General features: G+C 40.0%; 1 protein-coding gene across 1 annotated transcript; it reads left to right on the top strand.

The window, feature by feature from the left end:
• The first annotated feature begins 3,965 nt into the window (after positions 1-3,965).
• DPPA2 (developmental pluripotency associated 2) lies at positions 3,966-15,612 on the top strand. The gene is made up of 7 exons (XM_005905918.2): positions 3,966-3,989; positions 7,010-7,157; positions 8,569-8,729; positions 9,039-9,092; positions 9,497-9,752; positions 12,829-13,024; positions 15,504-15,612. Exons 1-7 carry the CDS (start codon positions 3,966-3,968, stop codon positions 15,610-15,612), a joined length of 948 nt encoding a protein of 315 aa, XP_005905980.2.
• The last annotated feature ends 11,610 nt before the right edge of the window (positions 15,613-27,222 follow it).

The following is a 27,222-nucleotide window of genomic DNA, read 5'->3' as shown; positions in this document are numbered from 1 at the left end:
ATCCCTTCTGCCTGAGAGGGACACTGTGCCACAGTGTGCAGAACCACTGTTTCTCAGAACCACAGTGTTCTGTGAGCTGTCTTACACATTTTTAACTTTCAACCAGAGTTGCTCCAGTTTTTTCTGTTATATATTAGAACTACCTTGCAATGCAGGGGACAAAATTATAGAGCATGTTCTTTTGGCTTAAAAGAAAAAAACTTTTGAAAAACATTTATCTAAACAAAACAATACAATGCTTTAAATATTTAACTTATGTAGTAAATAAAATATATTTGAAATAGGTAATGCGTTTAAAAAAGATTTTAGAAATTTATTATAATTTTATTTTTGGCTGCAGTGCATCTCTGTTGCTACACACAGGCTTCTTGTAGGTTGGTGAGCAGGGCCTACTTGTTGTCTTCTCACTGCAGTGGCATTTTTTGTAGCAGAGTATAGGCTCTAGGTGCACGAGCTTCAATAGTTGCAGCACTTGGACTCTAGAGCACAGGTTGTGGTGCATGGTCTTTGTTGCTCCCTGGGATGTGGGATCTTCTTGGACCAGGGGTCCAACTGGTGTCCCTTGCACGGCAAGGTGGATTCATAACCATTGGACTATCAGGGAAGCCCTAGGTAATGCATTTTATTTCATAGATCCATATATAACTGTAGTTAGAAAAAGTCCTTTTTTCCTGAATTTGTGAAAGAGATGAAGTCTGGTATTTCTTTCAAAATAAGGGAGGGAGAATAGGTTGCTGCTGCTGCTGCTGCTGCTAAGTCGCTTCAGTCATGTCCGACTCTGTGCAGCCCCATGGACTGCAGCCCTCCAGGCTCCTGTCCCTGGGATTCTCCAGGCAAGAACACGGGAAGGGGTTGCCATTTCCTTCTCCAATGCATGAAAGTGAAAAGTGAAAGTGAAGTTGCTCAGTTGTGTCCTACTCTTCGCGATCCCATGGACTGCAGCCTACGAGGCTCCTCCATCCATAGGATTTTCCAGGCAAGAGTTTTGGAGTGGGGTGCCATTGCCTTCTCTGGAATAGGTGGCAGTTTAGATTAAATCAGACTGCGTGCATGCTAAATTGTATCAGTTTTGTCCAATTCTCTTCCCTGTACCCCAGATGGCAAAGAATCTGCTTGTAATGCAGGAGACCTAGGTTTGATCCCTGGATTGGGAAGATGCCCTGCATAAGGGAATGTCAATCTACTCCAGTATTCTTGCCTGGAGAATCCCATGGACAGAGGAGCCTGGTGGGCTACAGTCTGTGGAGTCACAGAGTTGCACACGACTGAGCGACTAACACTACTATGGACTGTAACCCTCGAAGCTCCTCTGTCCATGGGATTCCTCAGTTAAGAATATTCTAGTCGGTTGTCATTTCCTTCTCCAGGGGAATTTTCCTGGGAATCCCAGGGATCTGAACTGGAGTCTCCTGCATTGTAGGCAGATTATCTACCATCTGAGCTAATAAGGAAGCCTGAATCAGTTTAGCTGGGGTCAATCGTTGTCAAAGCTTGACGACTGATCCATGAGGACTGAAGATATTACTGTCTGTTTTTATATGTTTGAACTTTCCCATAATGTAATATTTTCAAAAAGCAGGAGGAAAAAAGCCCAAGAAAATAAATAAGATAATTACATTGTAATAAATGCTAAGAAATACAGTAATGAATAGTCTTTCCACTCAAAGTCCTATCTTAACCTAAGGCACTGGACTCATTCTGTACTGGCTACCAGATCAACTCTCTTCTAAATCATCCAGAAAAAGTGTGTCATGTGGGACCACACCCAAGTCAGGAGATGAAATGTTTTCTTGGCTGAATCTCTATGGGCCAATTCAGTTTCCACCCTGAAAGGGAGTAGCCAGGATTCCAAGCATTGTCTGCTTAATCCAAAGCCATTTGGTCACACCCTGATCTAGCCAATGTTTATAGATTTTAGGTGCAGGAAGAACTACCCTGAGGGCTTGAGGAAGCACAGATTTCTGTAACTTGTCCTGTGCTCAAGGATTTTATTTTGAGGGTCTGGCTGTAGTTTCATAGTTTATTTTTCCAACCATGCATTTGTGTGTGCTCAGTCGTGTCTGATTCTTTTTGACCCTATGGACTCTAGCCTGCCAGGCTCCACTGTCCATGGGATTCTCCAGGCAAGAACACTGGAGTGGGTTGCCATTTCCTCCTCCAGGGGATCTTCCCCACCCAGGGATTGAACCCAAATGTCCTGCATTGGCAGGCAGATTCTTTACCACTGCACCCCCCAGTTCTTAAGCAAATTGAGGCAGAGTCCTTGTACTTTGAATAATTTATAGTACTAAGTTAAAGTTACCTGTCAGATATGCAGATGACACCACCCTTATGACAGAAAGTGAAGAACTAAAGAGCCTCTTGATGAAAGTGAAAGAGGAGAGTGATAAAGTTGGCTTAAAGCTCAACATTCAGAAAACTAAGACCGTGGCATCCGGTCCCATCACTTCATGGGAAATAGATGGGGAGACAGTGGAAACAGTGGCTGACTTTATTTTGGGGGGCTCCAAAACCACTGCAGATGGTGACTGCAGCCATGAAATTAAAAGGCGCTTACTCCTTGGAAGGAAAGTTATGACCAACATAGACAGCATATTAAAAAGCAGAAACATTACTTTGTCAGCAAAGGTCCGTCTAGTCAAGGCTATGATTTCTCCAGTGGTCATGTATGGATATGAGAGTTGGACTATAAAGAGGGCTGAATGCCGAAGCATTGATGCTTTTGAACTGTGGTGTTGGAGAAGACTCTTGAGAGTCCCTTGGACTGCAAGGAGATCCAACCAGTCCATCCTAAGGGAAATCAGTCCTGGGTGTTCATTGGAAGGACTGATGTTGAGGCTGAACTCTAATACCTTGGTCACCTGATGCTAAGAGCTGACTCATTTGAAAAGACCTTGATGTTGGGAAAGATTTAAGGCAAGAGGAGAAGGGGACGACAGAGGATGAGATGGTTAGATGGAATCACCGACTCAATGGACATGAGTTTGGGTAAACTCCGGGAGTTGGTGATGGACAGGGAGGCCTGATGTGCTGTGGTTCATGGGGTTGCAAAGAGTTGGACATGACTGAATGACTAAACTGACTGAAAGTTACCTGGGCTCCCTGGGTCCTGAGACCAATGGCCTCTGGGCAGAGAAAGCCTGTTATGAGACCAGTGGATGCCGGGGCTGCCATATTGTTTGTGAAGATTTTCCTTTAGAAGCTCTGACTCATTAGAATGGCCTATGAAAACATCTATGACTTCTCCAGCCTCATCTCTTGTCACATCCTGCCCCCAACATTATCCTCCAGCAGTTCCCAAGAACTGCAGTTGTGGAGTTCCTTCTGCATTCGTTAGCAGGTCTCTTGCCTTGGTGGTTTGTCTCCTGCTGTTCTTATTCTGAATAGGCTAACCTTTCCCTTCTACTCAGCTCACCATTATTGTGGGCTTAAAATTTGTGTTTAGAGCTAGATCTTGGAGTGATAGTGTTATCCAAACACTACAATCTAAACCTAATCTCCCAGTGAGTAACACACCCTCAGCCATAAATCAGTTACAAAATACCTTTGAATTTCTATTCCCTATAAAAAAAATCCTTCAATCTATCATCAATATTAGTTACAAATATTGTTCATTTGTTTGTAACTTAACAACTGTTCTTCATTTTTTATTTTCTGAGTCTCATCTTAAAGGAATAAAACCCAAAAATTTTTTTAAAAGTTCAGGAGTGATTATTAACTACACAGTAACTTAACTCTCACCTAATAGACAAGACTGTGTATAAAGCTGATGAAATTATCACACTGACAGATAACAAGGGAGGGTGGAAAGAGGAGGGAGGAATACAGCTCTTCTGGGAAAGAGGAAGTAGGGGACATTTGCTTACAAAAGGAAGGAGAAACTGGACTAAAAACCCTCAGGTTCAGAGGATTAAACTGCAGAGATTGAGCATTGTGGCTCTGCCTTTCTCTGAGCATTCCTTGAAATGGCATACTCAAATTACGGGAAGGTAAGTTTGGTTTTAATTTCATTCATTTTCCCACAGATTCACTTTTTATAGCTTTTCTAGAGCTCATTTCTATTTCCCTCTTGCCACAAGTCTCAGTTTCTGGATATGAGAAATCTCTGAGAATCTCCTCTTTGCAAGTGAATTATTTTCTTTCATGTGGTTGTGGTATACAGCTTGGGTGAAAGTAAAAGGGAGAAATTAAATATTTCTCTTTCTAGTTCTAAGTAAGATACTTTTTTCATAAAAAGACATGTTGTAGTTGGGCAAGATAAAATGGTAAAGAAATGGCCGGCTGCAGTGAAAAGAGTGAAAAGGGTAATACGCTTCAGACAGTAAGTTGACTAGTGGTTTTCTTTCCTTCAGGGATAAGAAGCAACCCATTCCCAACGGCCTTGCTACAAAACAAGTTTCCTGACTTTGCTTGGGTAGTCTTTAACTGCTACTGTTGCTGCTAAGCCGCTTCAGACGTGTCCAACTCTGTGCAACCCCATAGACGGCAGCCCACCAGGCTCCCCCATCCCTGGGAATCTCCAGGCAAGAACACTGGAGTGGGTTGCCATTTCCTTCTCCAATGCATGAAAGTGAAAATGAAGTCATTCAGTTGTGTCCGACTCTTAGTGACCCCATGGACTGCAGCCCACCAGGTTCCTCCGTCTGTGGGATTTTCCAGGCAAGAGTACTGGAGTGGGGTGCCATTGCCTTCTCTGAGTCTTTAACTAGATGAGAATATAAATTGAGCAGGTTTCATTCACAGGAACCACTTGGAGGAGGGAATGGCAACCCACTTCAGTATTGTTGCCTGGAGAATTCCATGGACAGAAGAGCCTGGTGGGCTACAGTCCACATGGTTGCACAGAGTCAGACACAACTGAGACACACACACACACACACACAAGGGGGAACACAATGCGGGTTGAAGGACAGAATTGGCCAATATTAAGTATAGAATTTATGGGCAAGTCATATAACTGTTTACCTCTTGACTGGAATGATACTTCCCCCAATAATGCCAATTTGTTTTTTTTAAGTATGTCCCAGAGTACTTTGAAAAAGTGGTGTACAAATGCAAAATCCCTAGTTGCAAGCTGAAATGTGAAAGCTAGGGGAAATTTTCAAAAAGATTTAAATGGGAAGGGAAGCCTGGTGTGCTGCAATCCATGGGGTTGCAAAGAGTCAGACACAACTTGATGACTGAACAAACAGAGGGGAAGGCGTGTCAAATGCAGATGCATCTAGCTGTTCAGAAAAGAGTGTATTACAATTGAGCTGGAATGGAGTTGATTTGCCCTTGGATTGAGAGGAAAAGTTAAAAACTTAAGCATATGTGATTCTATGACATTTAATTTCTGAGCCTCAGTTACTTCCCTGGTGGCTCAGACAATAAAGAGTGCCTGCAATGTAGGAGGCCCCGGTTCTGGGTGGGGAAGATCCCCTGGAGGAGGGCATGGCGACAACCCCCTGCAGTATTCTTGCCTGGAGAATTCCCATGGACAGAGTCTGCTGCTAAGTCGCTTCAGTCGTGTCCGACTCTGTGCAACCCCATAGACGGCAGCCCACCAGGCTCCCCCGCCCCTGGGATTCTCCAGGTAAGAACATTGGAGTGGGTTGCCACTTCCTTCTCCAATGCATGAAAGTGAAAAGTGAAAGAGAAGTCGCTCAGTCGTGTGCGACTCTTAGTGATAAATATAAGTTCCTTTCTACCTATCCACTTTATCTTTCATTCATGAAATTGTTAAAAGAACACTGAGTGTCCACTGTGTACCCTGTGTTTACTGTGGAGAGTAAGACAGATACATTTGCTTCCCTCAGGTCCTGGGGCTTAAACAAGGTTGCTATGGCTGAAGCTCGGAAAGCTCAGGGGTCTTAAACTGGAAAGGAAGGCAGGGGCCCCGCTGTTCAAGAATTTACAGGCTGCATGAGGGAATTTTGTCTTTAATGGAAATATTTTATTTTTTTAAAAATTATTACTTTAATAATTAAATTATTATTTACTTTTAAAAATTGGAGTATAATTGCTTTGCAATGTTGTGTTAGATTCTGCTGCTATGTGGTGAATCAGCTATGAAAAGCGAAAGTGTGGAAGTGTTAGTCACTCAGTTGTGTCCGACTCTGCGACCCCACGGACTGGAGCCCGATAGACTCCTTTGTTCAGGGATTCTCCAGGCAAGAATATCGGAGTGGATGTTTATATATAACCCCTCATGTTTGAGACTCCCTCCCAACTAAAGTATTTTAAATAAGCAGGAGAGCAGTCTGTAGAAAGGGCATAGATGGATTTTGGAAAAACAGAAGATAATTGCTCCTGCCAGTGAGAGTTGATGCTTACTTGAATCACACAATAGAAGATGGAAAGGCAGAAACACCTTCCACATAGATTTAGGAGATAAAATGAAAATATGTTTTAGCTGATGAAGAGACAGACTAAGAGGGAAATGGTTTCCCCAAACTCAAGATCTATGCTTTAATTTCTTCTTATTGGTCAGTTCAGTTCAGTTGGTCAGTCGTGTCCGACTCTTTGCGACCCCATGGACTGCAGCACACCAGGCTTCCCTGTCCATTACCAACTCCCGAAGCTTACTCAAACTCATGTCATTGAGTTGGTATAAATCTACTTTTGCTCATTTCCTCATTGTTTTTCTTCTCTAATAAAGGGTCTACTGGGGGCTTCTCTGGTGGCTCAGTTGATAAAGAATCCGCTTGCAATTCAGGAAACCTGGGTTCAATCCCTGGGTTGGGAAGATCCCCTGGAGAAGGGAATGGCAGCCCACTCCAGTATTCTGGCCTGGAGATTTCCATGGACTGTATAGTCCATGGGGTCAAAAGGAGTTGGAAATGCCTGAGCAACTTTCACTTTCACACTTCACAATAAAGTGTCTACTAATTAATATCAAATTCAGGAATCTCAGTCTTGCCTTCCAACTGCTGGCTTCTCAATTTCTTATTCATTAGTTGCGCCATGAAGTTAAACATCTTAGTGTACAGCATTAAATGAGAACAGTAATTGACACTTCCTTTTCCAGAATTTCTTTGAAGGGCCTTTAGATGAAGAAAATGTGATTCTTACATTGTATCCAGTTAATGAGGAAATTATTGAAGACCATCAAGTGGAACCAGGTGTTTCCTCAACTTCACAAGTCAAAGAGGAGGCACTGAATACAAATAATCAAGGTATGAAGACCACAGGGTTAGCTCAGTTTGCGGCCCCTCCAACTCTGGGAAGCCCAGGAAAAATAAGTTCCCCTGACTTTTAGCTATGTGACACCCAGCTTAATTCTCACCTTGATAACCTGTGGTAAGAGATTTCTCAAACTCTCATACTTCTCATTCGCTAAGCACCCCTGTCTCACTTTGAAAAAGACAGTGGAGTGCTTTGAATAGAGCATGATCTTATGCAGCAACTAGATGTGAGCTCAAATTCCCAACCCACAAAGCCCAGTCTTTCATTTTGGCGAATGCCCTTTTTACGTGCCTCTTACAGACACCAGATCATTTTTTTTCTGAGTTTTTTGTTATATATAATTGACACAGAAAACATTGTGTAATTTTAAGGTATATAATGTGATGATTGATGTATGTGTCTATTGCAAAATGATGACCAAATAAGATTAAGAACAATAATAAGAAATTAAGAAATGATGACAAAATAAGAACACATCCATCATCTCACACGGTTAACTCCCTTCACCATGGGGAGAACATTTTAAGATTTACTCTCTAATTTTTAGGAATACATTATAGTATTAACTATAGTTATGTTGATATGCATTAGATCCCTAGAACTTACTCATCTTATAACTGAAAATGTGTACCCTTTGATCCAGGGAAACTCCCCATTTCCCCTGCCCCCAGTTCCTGGCAACCACCAATATACTCTCTGTGCCTGAATTTAGCTTTTTTAAATTCCACATATAAGACCAGATGGTATTTGGGAGGCTAAATCACTTTGAAAACATCTAGTCTTTTGCTTGGTGAGTAATTACTGATAAAATATCTAGTCGATTCTTCGTATCTGTTCTTGGGGCTTCATATAGAGGCATCAAATAAGTATTTTTAGAATGCTTTTATTTGGCAGGGGCAAATAACAAGGGCTTCAGGATAGAGCAGATAGTGACACATTAAATCTAAGCAAAGTGATGTGAGACAGGGTAACTTTTCTTTGTTGAGGAAAATGAGGCATGTGGACAGAATGGAGGACTGTTGTTGGATAGGGTGGTTTTAATGATTTCTATAAGGACAGATAGTTTGTGGACCAGCATCTGGACATTTTGGAGAGCAATCCAATGTAATGTTCTATTCAGGAAGTTGGTGATGGCTGTAAAAAACAGTTTGCTGAATGTAGTATAAAAAAATTTATAATTTCAAAATGTGGGTATGAGTCCTAGGTCTGCCATTTTCATGGTGGTGTGATCTTGGGCAAGTCATTGAATTCTGAATTTATTACCTTATTTGTAAGATGAAGAAAAAATACTGGATATGTATATGTGCAAATTGAGTTGTGGGGAGTTAGAGCTTCATAAAATTAAAAAGATTTTTTCAAATAGATTAATGAATTGCTGTTTTGGTTCCCTTCTTTCCTCAGTTCCTCTTCCTCAAACAAATGAGCTTGAGGAAGATTGTCCAAGTTCTAGCTTTAGAAGATCATTTTGTCCCTTGCCGACCACATTGCCTCCGATTAACGATGTGAGTCGGGACACTTTGCGGAACTGGTGCCAACAACTTAAGCTGAGTACTGACGGCCAGGTGAGTGCACTGGTGGGAATCTCTGGTGCTTGGAACAAGTGTGGGAGCTCTGCCAGCTTTTAATTTTTATGAGAAGTAAAGTTGCTAGGTCGTGTACGACTCTGTGATCCCATGGACTGTACCCTAACAGGCTCCTCCATCTGTGGAATTTTCCAGGCAAGAGCACTGGAGTTGGTTGCCATTTCCTTCTCCAGAGGATTTTCCTGACCTGGGATCGAACCCAGGTCTCCTGCATTGCAGGCAGATGCTTTACCCTCTGAGCCACTGGGAAAGCTCTTTAATTTTAATTTCCCTTGTTAATTTCCTTAGAAAATAGAAGTTTATCGGAGACTCCAGGAACATGCTTTTCCTGAAAAAGATCAGGTGAGTGAGGAATGTGGTGATGTAAGTTCTGTAAATTTTCCCTCTTCTCCACCATCTCTATACCTTGTACCTCGAAGGCAAGGTTTCTCATTCAAGACAATTGGCATCTGGAGCCAATTAGTTTCTTTTTCTCCTGCAGGTTGTCCTGTGCATTTTAGGATGTTTAGTAAGCTAAATATCCCTGGATTCTACCCACAATGTGTCAGTGACCTCCCTCCCCCTACACACAGTTTAGCAAACAAAATTTCTCCCAGCTGAGAGTCACTACTTTGAGGGAACTGACATTCTTAAACCATTTCTACACTGACATACACAGGTCAATGCATGAAGAATGATAAAACCGGCACAAATGTGCTTAGGGCAGTGGCACTTAACTGTATACTCATTGTGAATTTCATTTGCAGTATATTCCTAAATCATCACGGGAGGCCCGAATGCACTCATGTTCAAGGAAGCACAGCATGGTGACCAAGAGGGGAAGTGTACAGAAAAGGAAGATGAGTGAGAGTCAGGAAAGGACTAACATGGTTGAGGTGGTAACTTCACCTCAGGTAGCCATGCTGGCAGCATGGTCAAGAATTGCGGCAAAGGCTGTTCAACCAAAGGCTGTGAATTCACGTGCCCTTCGTGCCTCTGAATCCTTTCTGCCACAAGCCTCAGGTAAGATCAACCTTAAACAGTGGTTACCATGCCAGTGAAAGAAGGCACTCTGTTTTTAAAAAATTGCTTTATTTTTTGGTTTCACTACATGGCATGTGGGATCTTAGTTCCCCACCCAGGGATTGAACCTGTGCCCCCTGCATTGAAAGAGTGAAGTCTTAACCACTGGACCTTCAAGGAAGTCCCAGAAGACACATACTAATGGTAGTTACAGTGAAAGGGTTAAAATAGCTGCAGATGCAATGTTAGCTTCACAGAGGGCTTATCTTTCGATTGATAGTCAAGTTTTGCCTGAATGGCTCTGAGTCAGGTGACTAAGTTGGGGACACTTTCTCATCACTAAGCAGAAGGTGGGAAGAAAGCATAATCTGAGAGTGAGGCCATCCACGGCCAGAGATCTTCCCCTTTCTCTTGGAGAAACCCAAGGTTTCTCAGTGTAAACCCTAGTATCCTGATTTATAAAATTGAAGATTTCAACTATTTGACTTCATAGAATGACTGCGAGGCTTATGAGATACAACTTGGCATATTAAAAGTAGGCGATAAACAATTGAAATATTTCTTGAGAAATCTTGAGTGAGCATAACTTAGCTTCATCTTTCTCCAGTTCCTGCTTCTCTATCTCATATTTCTGTTTTCATATCCAGAACAACCCACCTCTGGTCAGTACAAAGTCACTGTCTTCTGTGGCTTGAATTCTTTTCCCTCCTCTACCCCATTTCCAGAGGTGTCTGAATCCTGTTATTCAGGACTGACTTGTGTGGCCATGCGCATTGTTCACCACACAAAGAACCCAGACAAAAAAAGAAAAGACTGGGAGCTAAAATTGGCCTGCTGACTGCCCCCCACCCCCCATCTATACTTCCTTCTGTGAGGAGAAATGAGCACCTTTTACTAATTTTCAAAAGCAATATCCAGCCACAAAGCTGTCTCGGAGACCTGCTTCCCCAACGATGACACCTCTTTCTAATTTTCATTAATGTGCCATATGAGCGAGTGGCACCCCACACTTACCATTTTAGTTCCTCTTCATCCAGCAGTTATCAAGCACCTACTGGGATACAGGAGAGTGCCTAGCCACTATGTATATTGTGCCATAGCATCTTTACTCTTTTTAAATTTATTTCTTTAAAATTTATTATATTGAAGTCATAATTGATTTACAAAATTGTGTTAATTTATACTGTATAGCAAAGTGATTCAGTTATATATACACACACATTCTTTTTCATATTCTTTTCCATTATGACATCACAGGATATTGAATATAGCTCCTTGTGTCCGTTCTATATATAATAGCTCGCATCTGCTAATCTCAAACTTCCAATCCATCCTTCCCACACCCCTCCCCCTTGGCAACCACAAGTCTTCATCCTCTGTGTCTGAACCTGTTTCCACTTTGTAGGTAAGTTCATTTGTGTCCATATTTTAGATTCCACATGTAAGTGATATCATACGGTATTTGTCTTTCTCTTTCTGACTTACTTTACTTAGTATGAGAATCTCCAGGTCCATCCATGTTGCTGCGAAAGGCATTGTTTCATTCTTTTTTATGGCTAATATTCCGTTGGGGCTTCCCAGACGGCACAGTGGTAAAGAATCCACCTGCCAATATAGGAGATTGGGTTTGATCCCTGGGTCAGGAAGATCCCCTGAAGGAAACGGCAACCTGTTCCAATATTTTTGCCTGGGAAATTCTTGCCTGGTAGGCTACAGTCCATGGGGTTGCAAAGAGTTGGACATGACTGAGTGAGTGAGCACAATATGCCATTCCATTCCATTCCATCTTCTTTATCCATTTGTTGATGGACATTTAGATTTTTTCCCATGTTTTGGCTATTGTAAATAGTGCTGCTATGAACACTGGGGTGCATGTATGGTTTTGAATTATAGTTTTGTCTGAATATAGGAAATGGATGGCTGGATTATATGCAAATTTCTACTTTTATGGTGTCATGTCTTATATTTAAATCTTTAAGCCATTTTGAGTTAGTTTTTGTATGTGGCATAAGGATGCATTCTACCTTGATTGATTTACATGCAGCTGTAACTTTCCCAACACCATTTGCTGAAGAGACTGTCTCTTCTCCATTGTACACTCTTGCCTCCTTTGTCAAAGATTAGTTGAGGCAAGTGTGTGGGTTCATTTCTGGGCTCTCTTTTCCATTCCATTGGCCCAAATGTCTGTTTTTGTGCCAATACCATGCTGTTTTCATTAATGTACTTTGTAGTGTTATCTGAAGTCTGAGAGGTTTATGCTCCTTCTTTGCTCTTTTTCCTCAGGATTGTTTGATAATTCAGGCTCTTATGGTTCCATATCAATTTTAGGATTACTTGTTCTAGTTCTGTGAAAAATCTCATGGGTGATTCGATAGGGATCACATTAAGTCTGTAGATTGCTTTGGGTGGTATAGCCATTTAAACAATATTAGTTCTACTATCCAAGAGCATGGTAATCTCTATTCCTGTTTTATAGAGTGGGGAGATTTTATAGCTACTTAAACCTACATTGATTGATCCTTTCTCTAAATTTCAGACACTGGATATCTACTCCCAGTAGATAGGACTTCCTCTGTTGTCTCTCAAATATCTCATCTCCCCAATTAGATTGTTTCTTTGACTTTTAAACAAAGCTCTTTCTGCCTGTTTTCTATGGTTGAGGTAGTACAATGTAGTGGTTAGGCAAATGGACCGTGAGTCTAGAATACTTATATCTTTGTTTTGGTTCTGGGAAAATTATGTTCTTTTAACACTGTAAACTTCATTTATTTCACCTGTAAATTAAAGCAAATACTAATAATGTTCTTAAGAATAAATATATTAATACATGTAAATAACTTAGCAAAATCTAGACACAAAGCAAGGCTTCCCAAAAGTTGATTGTTGGTGCCCCTTGTGCTGTGTAGTTTGTGAATCAGACTATGGTGTTTTTTGGTCTACATTTTTTATGCTTCTTATTCAGTTGATTCATCAATAGAATATAAGAGTGAAATTAAGAGAGACTCACTGAGGGGTTGAATTGGGGTGCTGTTATCTGATCTTAGCAGTTTATATTTGCTTGTTTTTCCCCATCTAGGTGTCCGGTGGTGTGTGGTCCATGGCAGACCACTCTTGGCAGACACAGAAGGTTGGGTTCGCCTGCAGTTCCAAGCAGGTCAGACCTGGGTGCCTGACACCCCCAGGAGGATGACCTCCCTCTTCATGTTACCTGCCTGCACTTTTGCACCCCCAGACCTGGAAGACAACCTGTTATGCCCTGAATGCACTAAGAGGTACCCCTTAAGTATATTTTTAAGTATGGCACACAGAACAGTAGATGGCTAGATGGGTTTCTGGATAATTTGGTGGGAAAAGGCACAGGGTAAGCATGCTGTTTCATTAATTTGCCATATAGATCAGAATCCATATGCCATATATCCAGAAAGCCATATAGAATTTTCATGCAATGCAGGAGACCCTGGTTTGATTCCTGGGTTGGGAAGATCCACTAGAGAAGGGATAGACTATCCACTCCAGTATTCTCGGGTTTCCCTTGTGGCTCAACTGGTAAAGAATCTACCTGCAATGTGAGAGACCTGGGTTTGATCCCTGGGTTTGGAAGATCCCCTGGAGAAGGGAAAGGCTACCCACTCCAGTATTCTGGCCTGGAGAATTCCATGGACTGTATAGCCCATGGGGTCACAAAGAGTTGTACATGACTGAGCGAGTTTAACTTTCAGGGAAATAGGAAGCAAACATAATTTAGTGATAGATTAGAACTCAGATAAACATGGCTTCTTCTTAGCAACCTTAACAAAGTATCTGACAAGTTGGACCTTAACTGTCTCAGTATTAGAGAGATCTGTTCTTTTTGTTGTTATTGTTTTTTGGTTGTGCTGGATCTTCTTTGCTGCATGTGGGCTTTCTCTAGTCGCATCGAGCTGGGGCTGCCCTTCATTGCAGTGCATGGGCTGCTTGTCGTGGTAGCTTCTCTTGTTGTGGGACACAGGCTCTAGGCACAGGCTTCAGTAGTTGTGGTGCATGGGCTTAGCTGCTTCTCAACATGTGGAATCTTCCCAGACCAGGGACTGAAACCTCGTCCGCTGCATTGGCAGTTGGATTCTTATCGACTCTACCACCAGGGAAGTCGGAGACATCTGTTTTAAGAAAGAAAACATTAGAGTTCTACCATATGTCAGATACTTAGCTGGGGATACAAAAATTAATAAGACAAAACCCATTTAGCATGCCGGGATGAAAATTAAGAGATGCTATGAAAATATATGGTTAGTACTTATATTGGAATGACTTAGGGAAATTTTAGAAAGGATTACATGTACTGAGGAAGAACTCACCAGTTAGAAATTAACAATTTTGGTAGTGAAAACAACCCATACCAATACCTGAAAGTGGAAGAATATGACCTACTTACGGACTGCAAATAGACCAATAAATTGAAGCTTATTGATGGTTAAGAATATAAAGGAGAGGAGCAGACTACTGGTTTTATATCTATATTAAAGGTCTCTTATATTATCCTGCAGGTGATAGTCTCTCAGTCACTTTTGGGACATAAGACTTCTTTGAGAAAATGATAATAATGACATACCCTCCATCCAAGAAAATACACATTAGGAATACACACAAGCAGTGCTTTAGGTTTTATGTAGACACATAATTCCCAATGGTCATCCATGAGTACAAAATCCAGCTTATGGTGATAGAATTGGCTGGAGGTGATGCAAGATTGGTGTGATGGGAAATTATACTATTTTTTTTTTTTTTTGGATGGTAGACTGAAATCTTGCAACAGAAACTAGATTGAAAGGTAAGAGATTATTGTAATAATTCTGGAAAGATGTAATTTATGACCTTTACAAATAATTTAAACAGAAATGTAAGAGTTTCAGGAGTGTAGAGAAACAGGATGCCATCTTATTAGAGGATAGGTATTAATAGAAGTTCAGCTCGATGGCCAAAAATTATATGTGGTACATACTTGACATGTGTCCAGTGTTCAGAAAGTATGGGTTAGAGAGAAACACCTTTGGGAATTAGAGGGACTGCAGAAAAATCTTAAAGAGAATCAGCTTATTGATGACAAGTGAACAATGAAGACTGAAAAAGTGCAGCTAGAGGTTGGGAGAGAAGTGAGAAAGCCAAGGGTAGAGAGTTTCAGAAGGAAATGGTTGGCAGTAAGACAGCCATGTAAGATGATGATTAATGCAGTGCTGTTGTGAATGTCAATTTGGGACACTACTGGTGGTCATTTAGAGAGTCAGTTGAGAGGGTCAGGTGATAGTTGGAGTAGAGCATGTGAAGACCTAGGAACAGGTCATATTGATGATCTCTACTACTTGACCTGAGCAAGAGGAGATAGCAATTGAGGCTGTAATGTCAAGGGAGCTTGTTTGTGTCTTTCCTTCCTTCCTTCCTTTTTTTTTTTTTTTTTTTTTTAAAGGGAATACCAAGAGCTTTGTGAACAGAGAGGGCATTTGGAGAGAAGCCGTGAGGAGGAAAGGGAGGGTATAAAGATAAAGGTGGCAGAACCAATTGTAGTATACAGAATAGGAACCCTGATATTATTAAGTGGACAATTTTTCTTTTGTTTACCACATAAAATATTTTTAAAAATCCTTTAGATGGTAGGGCAAACTACTCAGACTCCAGAAGTGTATTCCTTATTTTATTGATCATTTTCAAGGATTTGGTATGGAATAATCTATCTTATTCTTAACATTTTTCAAAATTCTTTTCTGATTTGCTTTATAGGAATAAGAAGATTATGAAAAGATTAATCACAATGGGGAGGAGGAAGAAACCAGGTTTGGATACATCAACATCATTACTTTCAAATGGACCACGTTTTAAAAAAGAATAAGTGATTACCAGAAGGGAAAGAATGGGAGGTGGAGAAATGGGTGAAGAGGGTAATTTTATGGTAATCATGGTAACTAGATTTTTGTAGTATCAAATATCGAATTACTATGTTGTATATCTGTAGTGGGTGTGTGCATGGGTGTGCTCAATTACTCAGTCATTCAGTTGTGCTTGATTCTTTGGGAACTCATGGACTTCGGTCTGCCAGGCTTTGCTGTCCATGGAATTTTCCAGGCAAGAATACTGGTGGAGGACTTGCCATTTCCTTCTCCAGGGGAAACTTCCTGACCCAGGGATCAAACCTGCATCTCCTGCATTGGCAGGAGGATTCTTTACCACTGTGCCATCTGGGAAGCCCTGTACATTTGTAACATAATGTTTTATATGGTTTTACCTCAAGTTTTAAAAAGCTAGAATTCACCACTGAAGTCATCTGGTCTTGGACTTTTGCTTGATGAGAAGTTTTTGATTATTGATTCAATATCCTTACTAGTAATTAGGGGGAAAAGGATAAATGGTGGAGAGCCCACAGTTAAAGTGATTCACATCCCAATGACTGCTATACTCTGTTCTCACCATCCTCCGTGTGGCCTGATGCCTTAAGTACAGATGGGAATGTCTGTATTCTGTACTTAAGGTTTACCTGAAAGTGACTGTTACTAGCTATATATTGATAGAATGTAATTTGGTTTTGTTTTAGTTAATACAGTTTTTTTAGCAGTTTTTGACTTAATGCTGGATAATCCTTTGTCTGGATGTACTGTAATATATCCATTCATATCTTGAAGGCCACCTTGGTTACTTCCAAGTTTTGGCAATTATGAATAAAGCTGCTATAAACATTTGTGTGCAGGTTTTTGTGTGAACACACAGTTTTCAACTCTTTTGGGTAAATATCAAGGAGTGTCATTTCTGAATCTTATAAAGTCTTCCGAAGTGGCTCTCCTGTTCTGTATTCCCACCAGCAATGAATGAGACTTTCTCCTGCTCCACATCCTCACTAGTGTTTGAGGTTGCTTGTTAGTGCTTTGGATCTTGGCCATTCTTAAAGGTGTGCAGTAGTACAATTTTAATTTGCAATTCCCTAGTGATATATGATTAGGACATCTTTTCATGTATTTCGTTAGGTCAATAAGGAATAAGAAAATAAAAGATTTTTAGTTTCTTTTATTTCTTCTCTAGAAATCTTCCTTTCTTTGGAGCTGACTTTCTGACCTATATTACATTTTTTCTAAAGCTTTTTTTTTTTACAAAATAGAATCCAGCTCTATTAAGCCAGACATTAATTTGCAAGAGGTTTGTAAAACAATGTAACTCTTCTGGCTAAATTTCTTTGCAGTTCAGTTCAGTTCAGTGGCTCAGTTGTGTCCGACTCTTTGCGACCCCATGAATTGCAGCACACCAGGCCTCCCTGTCCATTACCAACTCCCGGACTTCACTCAAACTCATGTCCATCGAGTCAATGATGCCATCCAGCCATCTCATCCTCTGTCATCCCCTTCTCCTCCTCCTGCTCCCAATCCCTCCCAGCATCAGAGTCTTTTCCAGTGAGTCAACTCTTCACGTGAGGTGGCCAAAGTTATTGGAGTTTCAGCTTTAGCATCAGTCCTTCCAAAGAACACCCAGGACTGATCTGCTTTAGGATGGACTGGTTGGATCTCCTTGCAGTCTAAGGGACTCTCAAGAGTCTTCTCCAACACCACAGTTCAAAAGCATCAATTCTTCAGCACTCAGCCTTCTTCACAGTCCAACTCTCACATCCATACATGACTACTGGAAAAACCATAGCCTTGACTAGACAGACCTTTGTTGGGAAAGTAATGTCTCTGCTTTTCAATATGCTATCTAGGTTGGTCATAACTTTCCTTCCAAGGAGTAAGTGTCCTTTAATTTCATGGCTGCAATCACCATCTGCAGTGATTTTGGAGCCCCCCAAAATAAAGTCTGACACTTTCTACTGTTTCCCCATCTATATCCCATGAAGTGACGGGACCAGATGCCATGATCTTCGTTTTCCGAATGTTGAGCTTTAAGCCAACTTTTTCACTTTTCCTCTTTCATTTTCATCAAGAGGCTTTTTAGTTCCTCTTCACTTTCTGCCATAAGGTGGTGTCATCTGCATATCTGAGGTTATTGATATTTCTCCTGGCAATCTTGATTCCAGCTTGTGCTTCTTCCAGCCCAGCATTTCTCATGATGTACTCTGCATATAAGTTAAATAAACAGGGTGACAATATACAGCTTTGACATACTCTTTTTCCTATTTGGAACCAGTCTGTTGTTCCATGTCCAGTTCTAACTGTTGCTTCCTGACCTGCATATAGGTTTCTCAAGAGGCAGGTCAGGTGCTCTGGTATTCCCATCTCTTTCAGAATTTTCCACAGTTTATTGTGATCCACACAGTCAAAGGCTTTGGCATAGTCAATAAAGCAGAAATAGATGTTTTTCTGGAACTCTCTTCCTTTTTTGATGATCCAGCAGATGTTGGCAATTTGATCTCTGGTTCCTCTGCCTTTTCTAAAACCAGCTGGAACATCTGGGAGTTCATGGTTCATGTATTGCTAAAGCCTTGGTTGGAGAATTTTGAGCATTACTTTACTAGTGTGTGAGATGACTGCAATTGTGTGGTAGTTTGAGCATTCTTTGGCATTGCCTTTCTTTTAGAGAAATATGTTTCATAAAGATATTTAAGTAACAGGTTTATTATTACTTTTAATGAACAAATATTTTAGAAAAATTTCTCTGTTTTAATGTCTCATCTGGCAACTATTGATAGACAAGCAAAATCTCAATAATTCTCAATTTTTAAGAGTGCAGAGGAGCTACAAGACCAAATTGGTGAGAATCATTGAGCTAGTCCAACTCTCTCTCTCTTGTTCCCTCAATTTTTAGAGGCTTGGAGTGAGAAGAGGCCCAGGAGATTGTGGCCCTGGTCCTGACATTCTTAAATGGTGTAAACCTTTGAAAACAGTTGTATCTGGAACACCTCCTCGACAGTGTATTCAGTGTCTCTCTTCATTGGATCCTTATCTGGCTTTAAACATCTATGAGCTTTTAAAAAAAAAAAAGGCCTGTCTATATATGTATCTCCCTCCACTTTACAACTGCTAGGTCCTTGTACCAGACATTGTTCACACTCACATTCTTACTTTCTCATCTTCCATTCAGTCATTCAATATGTATTTATTGCAAACCAGCTACATACTGTATATAGTTCTAGATGTTGATAACTCAGCAATGGGTTAAACAAAATCCTTGCTCTTTTAAATCTTACAGTCTAGTGATTATATAGGTGTCCTGAAAATAGTGCCCAGAACTTATAAATGGGTAGAAAAAAATTGCTCAGTGTCTTTCATTGCAGTGCTGGGGTATGCCTGTGTGCGAGCTCAGTCATGTCCTACTCTTTGCGACCCCATGGATTGTAGCATGCCAGGCTCCTCTGTCCATGGGATTTTCCAGGCAAGAATACTCAAATGGTTTGCCATTTTCTTCTTCACCTGGGGTATATCTTTGACCTTATGTTGAATAAGCTGTCTTAGAACTTTGTAGGAGTAGAGGCCAACTTGGCAGAAAACTGATAGAAATGCAAATAATTCTTGTCTGAGAGCAACATAAATAATTCCTATCCCTAGTAATACAAATGGATTTTGTTAGTAGAGATGGAGTTATTTCCAGCTCCTGACATTACAGTTTATTGCTTAATAGGATATTAGTGTTTTTGCAACTATTAGCAAATTTATTTCAGCTTCCCTTTGGCTGATAATCTAAATCTCTGATACAAATTCTTATTTGAACAAATTCATACTTGTTCAAATATGGTATCAAATATTACTTCAAATATGGTAGTAATAAAACCTACCATATTACTGATTCCCTCATTATTTAAGATAATAATGGATGAATAGTTTATTATGATGAGTAAAATCTTTGTCATGTGTTCATTTCATACTTTTTTAAGACATTTGTTTTCAACCTGTTGAAAATTACTATTGCTTAGACTATAAGAAGCAGGGTAAGATCACAGCTCTTAACTGGTGGCATAGTGAAAGTGGAAGTCAATCAGTTGTGTCCAACTCTTTGTGATCCCATGGACTGTATAGTCCATGGAATTCTCCAGGCCAGAATACTGGAGTGGATAGCCTTTCCCTTCTCCAGGGTATCTTCCCAACCCAGGGATCAAACCCAGGTATCCTGCATTGCAGGCGGATTCTTTACCAGCAGAGCCACAAGGGAAGCCTGGTGGCGTAGTAGGTACTGTTTTATTTATAGATAGGGTCAGTAAGTCAACAAGTCCTGCACTTCTCTCTCTTAACTGTATGTGAAATCCATCTTCTTCTCTCCATCTTCACTGCAACCGCAGTAATCCAGACCACTGTCTCATCTGACCTCCCCACTTTACTCCTATCTATCCCGATTATCGCCTATCAGATAATCATTCTTATAAACAATTATCTGATCATGTTCCTCTTTTCCACTGGCTCCCTATATGGAGTCATTTTGTGAGGTCTAAACCTTACACAATTCGAGTGTCCCTCTTTGAGAAAAATAATGTAAAACTTAGTACTGAGCCTTGAAAGTAATGCAAATGACAGGTTCTGAAACTTCAGCTTCATTAGCTTCACTATAAACCCGCCTCTGCCTACAAGTCTGCTGCTAAGCTTTTTTTCTACCTCAAGATCTTTTTCCATCAATTTCTGCCCAGAAGGCTCTTCCCATTCCTCTTTGCCTAGATAACTCTTTCAGTACTCAGCTTCCGATCCTCCCTGAAACCCCAATTGGATTAGGGACCTTTATAGAGTCTCTCCCAAGCTCCAAGCATCCCCTCAGAGCTCCCTTTCTGTGAGACGTTGCTCTTTCACCACCTTCAAAAGACCCCTGGCTGGATGGGGTTTGCTCCTGAAATGTATCAGTGGGCGGGGCCCCAGGAGAGAGGGAGCCGGCATCCGCTCTCTTCTTTGATCCAGAGGCGTGAGCCACATTTCCGGAACCTGCGCGTCTCCCATTGCGGCTCCGGTCAGAATTAACCCAGCGGCACACGCAGACTGGGCTGCACAGGTACTCTGGTTGTGCGGCATCTTGTGGACTTTGCGATGCGGAAACCCAGACATCAGAAATTGGTAAGGTCCCGTAATGGCAGCCTCTTGCGACCACCCTTCGGAAAACTTTTTTCAGCCTTTCCACTCTTTCTGCACCCTCCTCTGAAAATTTTCTAACTATTCTTTGGAGACCCATCTACTGGTGACCAAGTCCCTCAGTTTTTGTCTGAGAAAGTATTTCTCCTTCACTTTTGAAGGATAATTTTGCCAAACACAAAATTCTATTTTTTTTTTCTCTTGAGGTACTTTAAATATCACTTCACTCTTTTTCTTACTTGCGTATTTCCTGAAGAGAAGTCGTCTTGTTGTCCAGTTGGTAAGTCGTGTCCTACTCTTTTGACCCCATGGACTGAAGCCTGCCAGGCTTCCCTGCCCTTCACTATGTCCAGGAGTTTGCGCAAATCATGTCCGTGATGAGTCCGTGATGAGTCTCTGATGCTATCTAACCATCTCATCCTCTGCTGTCCTCTTCTTTTGCCTTCAACCTTTCCCAGCATCAGGGTTTTTTCCAGTGAGTTGGCTCTTCAAATCAGGTGGCCAAAGAAAGTATCCGGGCGTCAGCTTCTGCATCAGTTCTTCCAATAAATAGAGTTGGTTTCCTTTAGGATTGACTGGTTTGATCTCCTTGCAGTCCAAGGGACTCCCAAGAGTTTTTTCCAGCACCACAATTTGAAAGCATCAATTATGCGCTCAGCCCAACCTTCTTTATGGTCCAACTCTCTCAGCCATACATAACTACCGGAAAAACCATAGCTTTGTCTATACAGACCTTTGTCTGCAAAGTGATGTGTTTGCTTTTGTTTTTCCAGTAGTCATTTACGGGGCAAGCCCCTTTGCCAGGACAAGGCTGTGATACATTAAAGGGAGAGAAGTCATAGATTTCCCCTTTCTTCTCCAGACCTTCATTATGAAACTGTATATGAAACAGTAAACAGTATATTCCTAATTATCTCCCTTTCCATCCCTGATAGCTTAGTTGGTAAAGAATCTGCCTGCAATGCAGGAGACCCCGGTTTGATTCCTGGGTGGGAAGATCTGCTGGAGAAGGGATAGGCTACCCACTCCAGTATCCTTGGGCTTCCCTTGTGGCTCAGCTATTAAATGAATCTGCCTGCAATGCAGGGGACCTGGGTTCAATCCCTGGGTTTGGAAGATCCCCTGGAGAAGGGAAAGGCTACCCACTCCAGTATTCTGGCCTGGAGAATTCCATGGACTGTATAGTCCATGGGGTCACAAAGAGTTGGACACAGCTGAGTGAATTTCACTTCACTTCATTATGAAAACACTAAAATACATAGAATTGAAAAAACAATATGGTGAATACCTATATTCCCTCCACCTAAATTTAATGTGTTAATATTTTTCTATATTTGGTATGTATTATTTTAGCATATACAAATTTTTACTAAATTATTTAAAATTTGTAGAAAGCATGATATTTTACCAAAAAAGTCTGCATTTAATTCTTAAGAAAAAGATAACTGTTACATGAGCATAATACCATTCTCATCTTGGTGAAAATAATACACATCCATAATATCTAGTAACCAGAGTATTTCATTTTCACATTTGTTCAAAATGTTTCTAAGCAAAATCCAGTCAAAGTTTACACATTATATTGTTATTAAACCTTTTTCAGAATCAATTTCCCCATTATTTTCATTATATTCTTTTTTTTTTTTTTTTTTTGGCCCTCACTCTGTGACTTGCAGAATCTTTGTTCCCCTACCAGGGGTTGAACTGTGCCCTGAGCAGTGAAAGTGTGGGGTCCCAACCACTGTATTGCCAGGAAATTCCCATTTACAGTGTTTTTTGAAGAGTCTAGTCAGTTGTTTTGCAGAAGATCCTACTTTTTTTTTTTTAAGTATAGTTGATGTATAATATTTCAGGTATATAGCAAAGTGGTTCAGTTATAGGTATACATATTTGTTGTTGTTTAGTTGCTAAGTCATGTCCAACCATGTCCAACTCTTTTGTGACCCCAGGGACTATAGCCCACCAGGCTCCTCTGTCCATGGGATTTCCCAGGTAAGAATATTGGAGTGGGTTGCCATTTCCTTCTCCAGGGAATTTTCCTTCTCCAGGGATCGAATGCATGTCTCCTGCTTGGCAGGTGGATTCTTTTACCACTGAGTCACGGGGAAGCCCAGGTATATATATACATACACACATACATGCTGCTGCTGCTAAGTCGCTTGCTGCTGCTGCTAAGTCGCTTCAGTCGTGTCTGACTCTGTGAGACCCCAGAGACAGCAGCCCACCAGGCTCCACCTTCCCTGGGATTCTCCAGGCAAGAACACTGGAGTGGGTTGCCATTTCCTTCTCCAATGCATGAAAGTGAAAAGTGAAAGTGAAGTCACTCAGTCTCGACCCCATGGACTGCAGCCCACCAGGCTCCTCCATCCATGGGATTTTCCAGGCAAGAGTACTGGAGTGGGTTGCCATTGCCTTGAGGTATACTTTTTCAGATTATTTTCCATTATACATTATTAAAAGATATAAAATATTCCTTGTGCTATACAGTAGGCCTTTATCTGTTTTATATATAGTAGTGTGTACTCATTAATCCAAAATTCTCCGTTTATTCCTCCTCCCCCTTCCTCTTTGGTAACCTTAAATTTGTGTTCTACTTCTGTGATTCTATTTCTGTTTTGCAAATAAGTTCATTTGTGTCATTTTTTCTTTTTAGATTCTGCATATGAGTGATATTTGCTTTTGTGTGATGTATTTCATTTAATATGATAATCTCTAGATTCATCTGCTGCTGCTGCTGCTGCTAAGTCGATTCATCTATGTTGCTGCAAATGGAATTATTTCATTATTTTTTATTGCTGAGTAATATTCCATTGGTATGTATTCCAATGCACACACACCACATTTTCTTTATCCACTCATCTGTTGTTGGATATTTGGATTGCTTCCACATCTTGACTATTGTAAATAGTGCTACTATGAACATTGGAGTGTATTTTTTCCAGCTAGTTTTTGTCTTTTCTGGGTATATGCCCAGGAATAAGATTGCTGAACCATATGCCAACTCTGTTTTTAGTTTCTAAGCAATCTGCATACTGTTCTCCATGGTGATTGTACCAGTTTATGTTTCTACCAACAATATACAAAGGTTCTCTTTTCTCCACACTGTCCCCAGAATTTATTATTCGTAGACTTTTTTCCCCCACTGGGCTGCTGGCCTTGCAGGGTCTTAGTTCTCTGACTCAGAATCAAACTCAGGCACCCAGCAGTGAACTTTCTGAGTTCTAACTACTGGACCACTGGGGAATTCCCTGTTTATAGACTTTGATGATGGGCATTCTGACCACTGTAAGGTGTTACCTATTGTAGTTTTGATTGATATTTCTCTAATAATTAGTGATGTTGAACATCTTTTCATGTGCCTTTTGGCCATCTACATGTCTTCTTTGGAGAAGTATCAATATAATATACCCATTAATAGAATGAAGGAAGAAAAAAACACATCTCAATTGATGCAGAAAAAGCATTTAACAAAATCTAGGAAGATTCCCTGGAGGAGCGCATGGCAACCCACTCCAGTATTCTTGCGTAGAGTATCCAATGGACAGAGAAACCTGGCTGGCAGGCCGCAATCTATAGGGTAGCAAAGAGTCTGACAAGACTGAAGCGGCTTCACGTGCACACATACACAGAACACTATTTCATGATGAAACGTTGAATAATCAAGGAATAGAATGGAACTTCCTCAATGTGGTAAAGGTCACATATGAAGAGCCCACAGCTAATCTCATACTCAAGGGTGAAAAGCTGAAAGTTTTCCTCCTAAAATCAGGAACAAGGCAAGAACGCCCATTTTTTACCACTCCTGTTCAACATGGTGCTGGAAATTCTAACCAGAGAAGTTAGGCAAGAAAACGAAAAACAAAAACATTATCTTACTTGGAAAGGCAGAAATGAATTTATGTCTATACACACACAACATGGTATTACATATAGAAAACTCTAAATCATCCACCAAAAACTATCAGAGCTAATTAGATTTGCAGAGTGTAAGACTCAACACATGGAAAAGTCAGTTGTATTGCTTTATACTAGCATTGATGATCTGAAAAGGAAATTAAAATGATTCAATTTACCATAGCATCAAATATGACATAAAATACTAAAGAATAAACTAAGAAGGCATAAGACTTGTACACAGAAAACTATACAGCATTACTGAAAGAAATTACTTTTTCCCCTTAGTTAATTAGTATGATAAAACAGAAACCCCAAACTGATCCATTTCAAATGTTGAAACACACTTGTATTTTTTTATACTGCTAGCTTATCATGATTCATTTTGTTATTATATTTTATATTTAAAAAATTTATACCAAAGAAAAGTTGAGAGAACAGAAATAATTTACCATTTGTTAACATTTGGCCATATTTGATTAACCTCATTTTCTATTTGTTGTTGATTCTCTGCCAAATAGAGTAAGCAGACACATTCTTGGCCCCTCAATACATCTTCTAAGAATAAGGACATTCTTTTCCATAATCATGCTATCATTATGAAACCTAAGAAATAAACGTCCATTCCATAATAGAATCTAATGTTTAGTTCATATTCAAATATGCTTAATTGTCCCCAAAATATGTTCTGTAGTTTTCTTTTAAAAATCTAGGCTTGAATAGAGTCTTAGACCTTCTATTTGATTGTTATATCTTTTTAGTTCCTTTTAATGAAAAAAGATCTTGTGTTTCTTTTTGTTTGTTTTTAATGACATTGACAAAGGTCAGTTTTCTTGTACAGTATACTATGTTCTGGTTTGTTTGTCTCCTTATAGTGTTCTTTGAATAATTTTCTATATTTTCTGTAACCTAGAAATTAAGCCTGGAAGCTTAATTAGACTCAGATAAAACATTTTTGTCAAGAATACTTCATGCATGAGATTGAGGACTTTATACTGCATTATGTGAGAAGGTACACAGATTTCTCATCATTATATTAAAAATATTAACACTTTATTAAAGTGGTGACCACCAGATTTCTCCAAGGTCTAGATGCAGATTTCATTTTGGAATTTGTAACTACTCTTTAAGGTGATACTTTGATGCTATGTGACTGTCTCGCCTCTTCCCAACAAACCTTTCCTTAATGAGTTTTAGCAACCAATAGTCATCCATATCTGAATCAATAATTACAGAAGGTGGCAAAATCTTATCACTTTATTCAATTTTTAGCTGACATTCTACTGTAAAGAAGAACTTTTCTTTCCTTCTTTCTTTTTTGAGTACCATTATGGCCTCATGATTAAAAATATTTTAAAAATTTATTTATGTTTTAATTAAAATTTTTATATTTAACTTCTGATTATGTGCTATGACCAACTAATATTAAAATGCATTAAAAAACTCTTAGATTCAATTAGCTCATATTTTATTTGAAATTTTTGCTTTACATGAGTGATTAGCTTGATCATATTTTTTACATACCAAATTTTTAATAATGTAGATTATATGGGTTCATTTACAGAATTTAGAAATATTATCTCTTTCTAGTCTTTGGAACAATTTGTATAATAAGGGAATTGTTTAGTGGTTGAAAGCTTGTGATTCACATGTGAAAACATCTAGGCATGATTTGTATTGAGGTAAATAGGTGATGATCATTTCAGTTTCTTAAATCATTATTGGATTGTTCAAGTTTCCTATTTTTATGCTACTTATTTCATATTTTTGCAGAAATTTGTTTCTTGCAGGTTTTCAAATTTATCACTCTAGGTTTATTTTTCTGCTCTGTTGGTTGATTTCTGTTAGATTCTATGTTTTGTTTATTTGATTTTTCTCTTGTTTTCTTATTCAGTCTTTTTAAAGTCTTTTCAGGAAGCAGACTCTGAAGAACCTCTGGGACCAGTTGTGGTACTAAAATGTCATTTAGCCCACCTTAGATCAAGTGTTTCTTCCCTATGTCCTAGCCAAGTTACTGGGTTGTGGGCTGCTCAGGGAAGGGTATGACCTTGGGCAAGGGCATTTGCCTGCAGCTAAAGGACTCTTCCAGGGGCTGACATTGGAGACTGTCTTCTGACAACACCCTCTTTCATTGAAGGGAAATCTGGGCAACTCATGTCCAAGTCCATTATAGTTGATTTCTGCTTTTGATCACTCTCTGCCTACTGTTTTGTTGTCTATTTCCTTAATTTCTGTTATTATCTCTATTTTTTCCTTACTCTATGGTTCCCTGATGGTTCAGTGGGTAAAAAGTCTGCCTACAGTGCAGGAGACATAGGAGACATGGGTTCAATCCCTGGGTCAGGAAGATCCAGAAGGAAATGGCAACCTATTCTAGTATTCTTGCCTGAAAAAGCCCATAGCAGAGGAGCCTGGTGGGTTGCAGTCCATGGGGTCACAAAGAGTTGTATACAACTGCGTGACTAAGCACACATGGTTCTTTGAATTTATTAAATGGCTCTTTCTCTAGCTCGAGTTGTAATTTTCCTTGAGTTAAATCATTGGCTCATTTATATTCAATCCATTTTCTGATCAGTTCAGTTCAG

This window comes from Bos mutus, chromosome 1, assembly GCF_027580195.1.
Source record: "Bos mutus isolate GX-2022 chromosome 1, NWIPB_WYAK_1.1, whole genome shotgun sequence".
NCBI lineage: Eukaryota > Metazoa > Chordata > Mammalia > Artiodactyla > Bovidae > Bos > Bos mutus.
This window is presented reverse-complemented; position numbering and strand designations above follow the sequence as displayed.

What these genes read in the sequence shown, in the direction of transcription:
- DPPA2 (XM_005905918.2), top strand. Translation starts at nt 3,966, where the DNA reads ATGGCATACTCAAATTACGGGAAG. An exon ending in CTTTCTGCCACAAGCCTCAG is followed by an intron (nt 9,753 to 12,828) that starts GTAAGATCAACC and finishes TTCCCCATCTAG; the next exon opens with GTGTCCGGTGGTGTGTGGTC. An exon ending in TGCCCTGAATGCACTAAGAG is followed by an intron (nt 13,025 to 15,503) that starts GTACCCCTTAAG and finishes TTTGCTTTATAG; the next exon opens with GAATAAGAAGATTATGAAAA.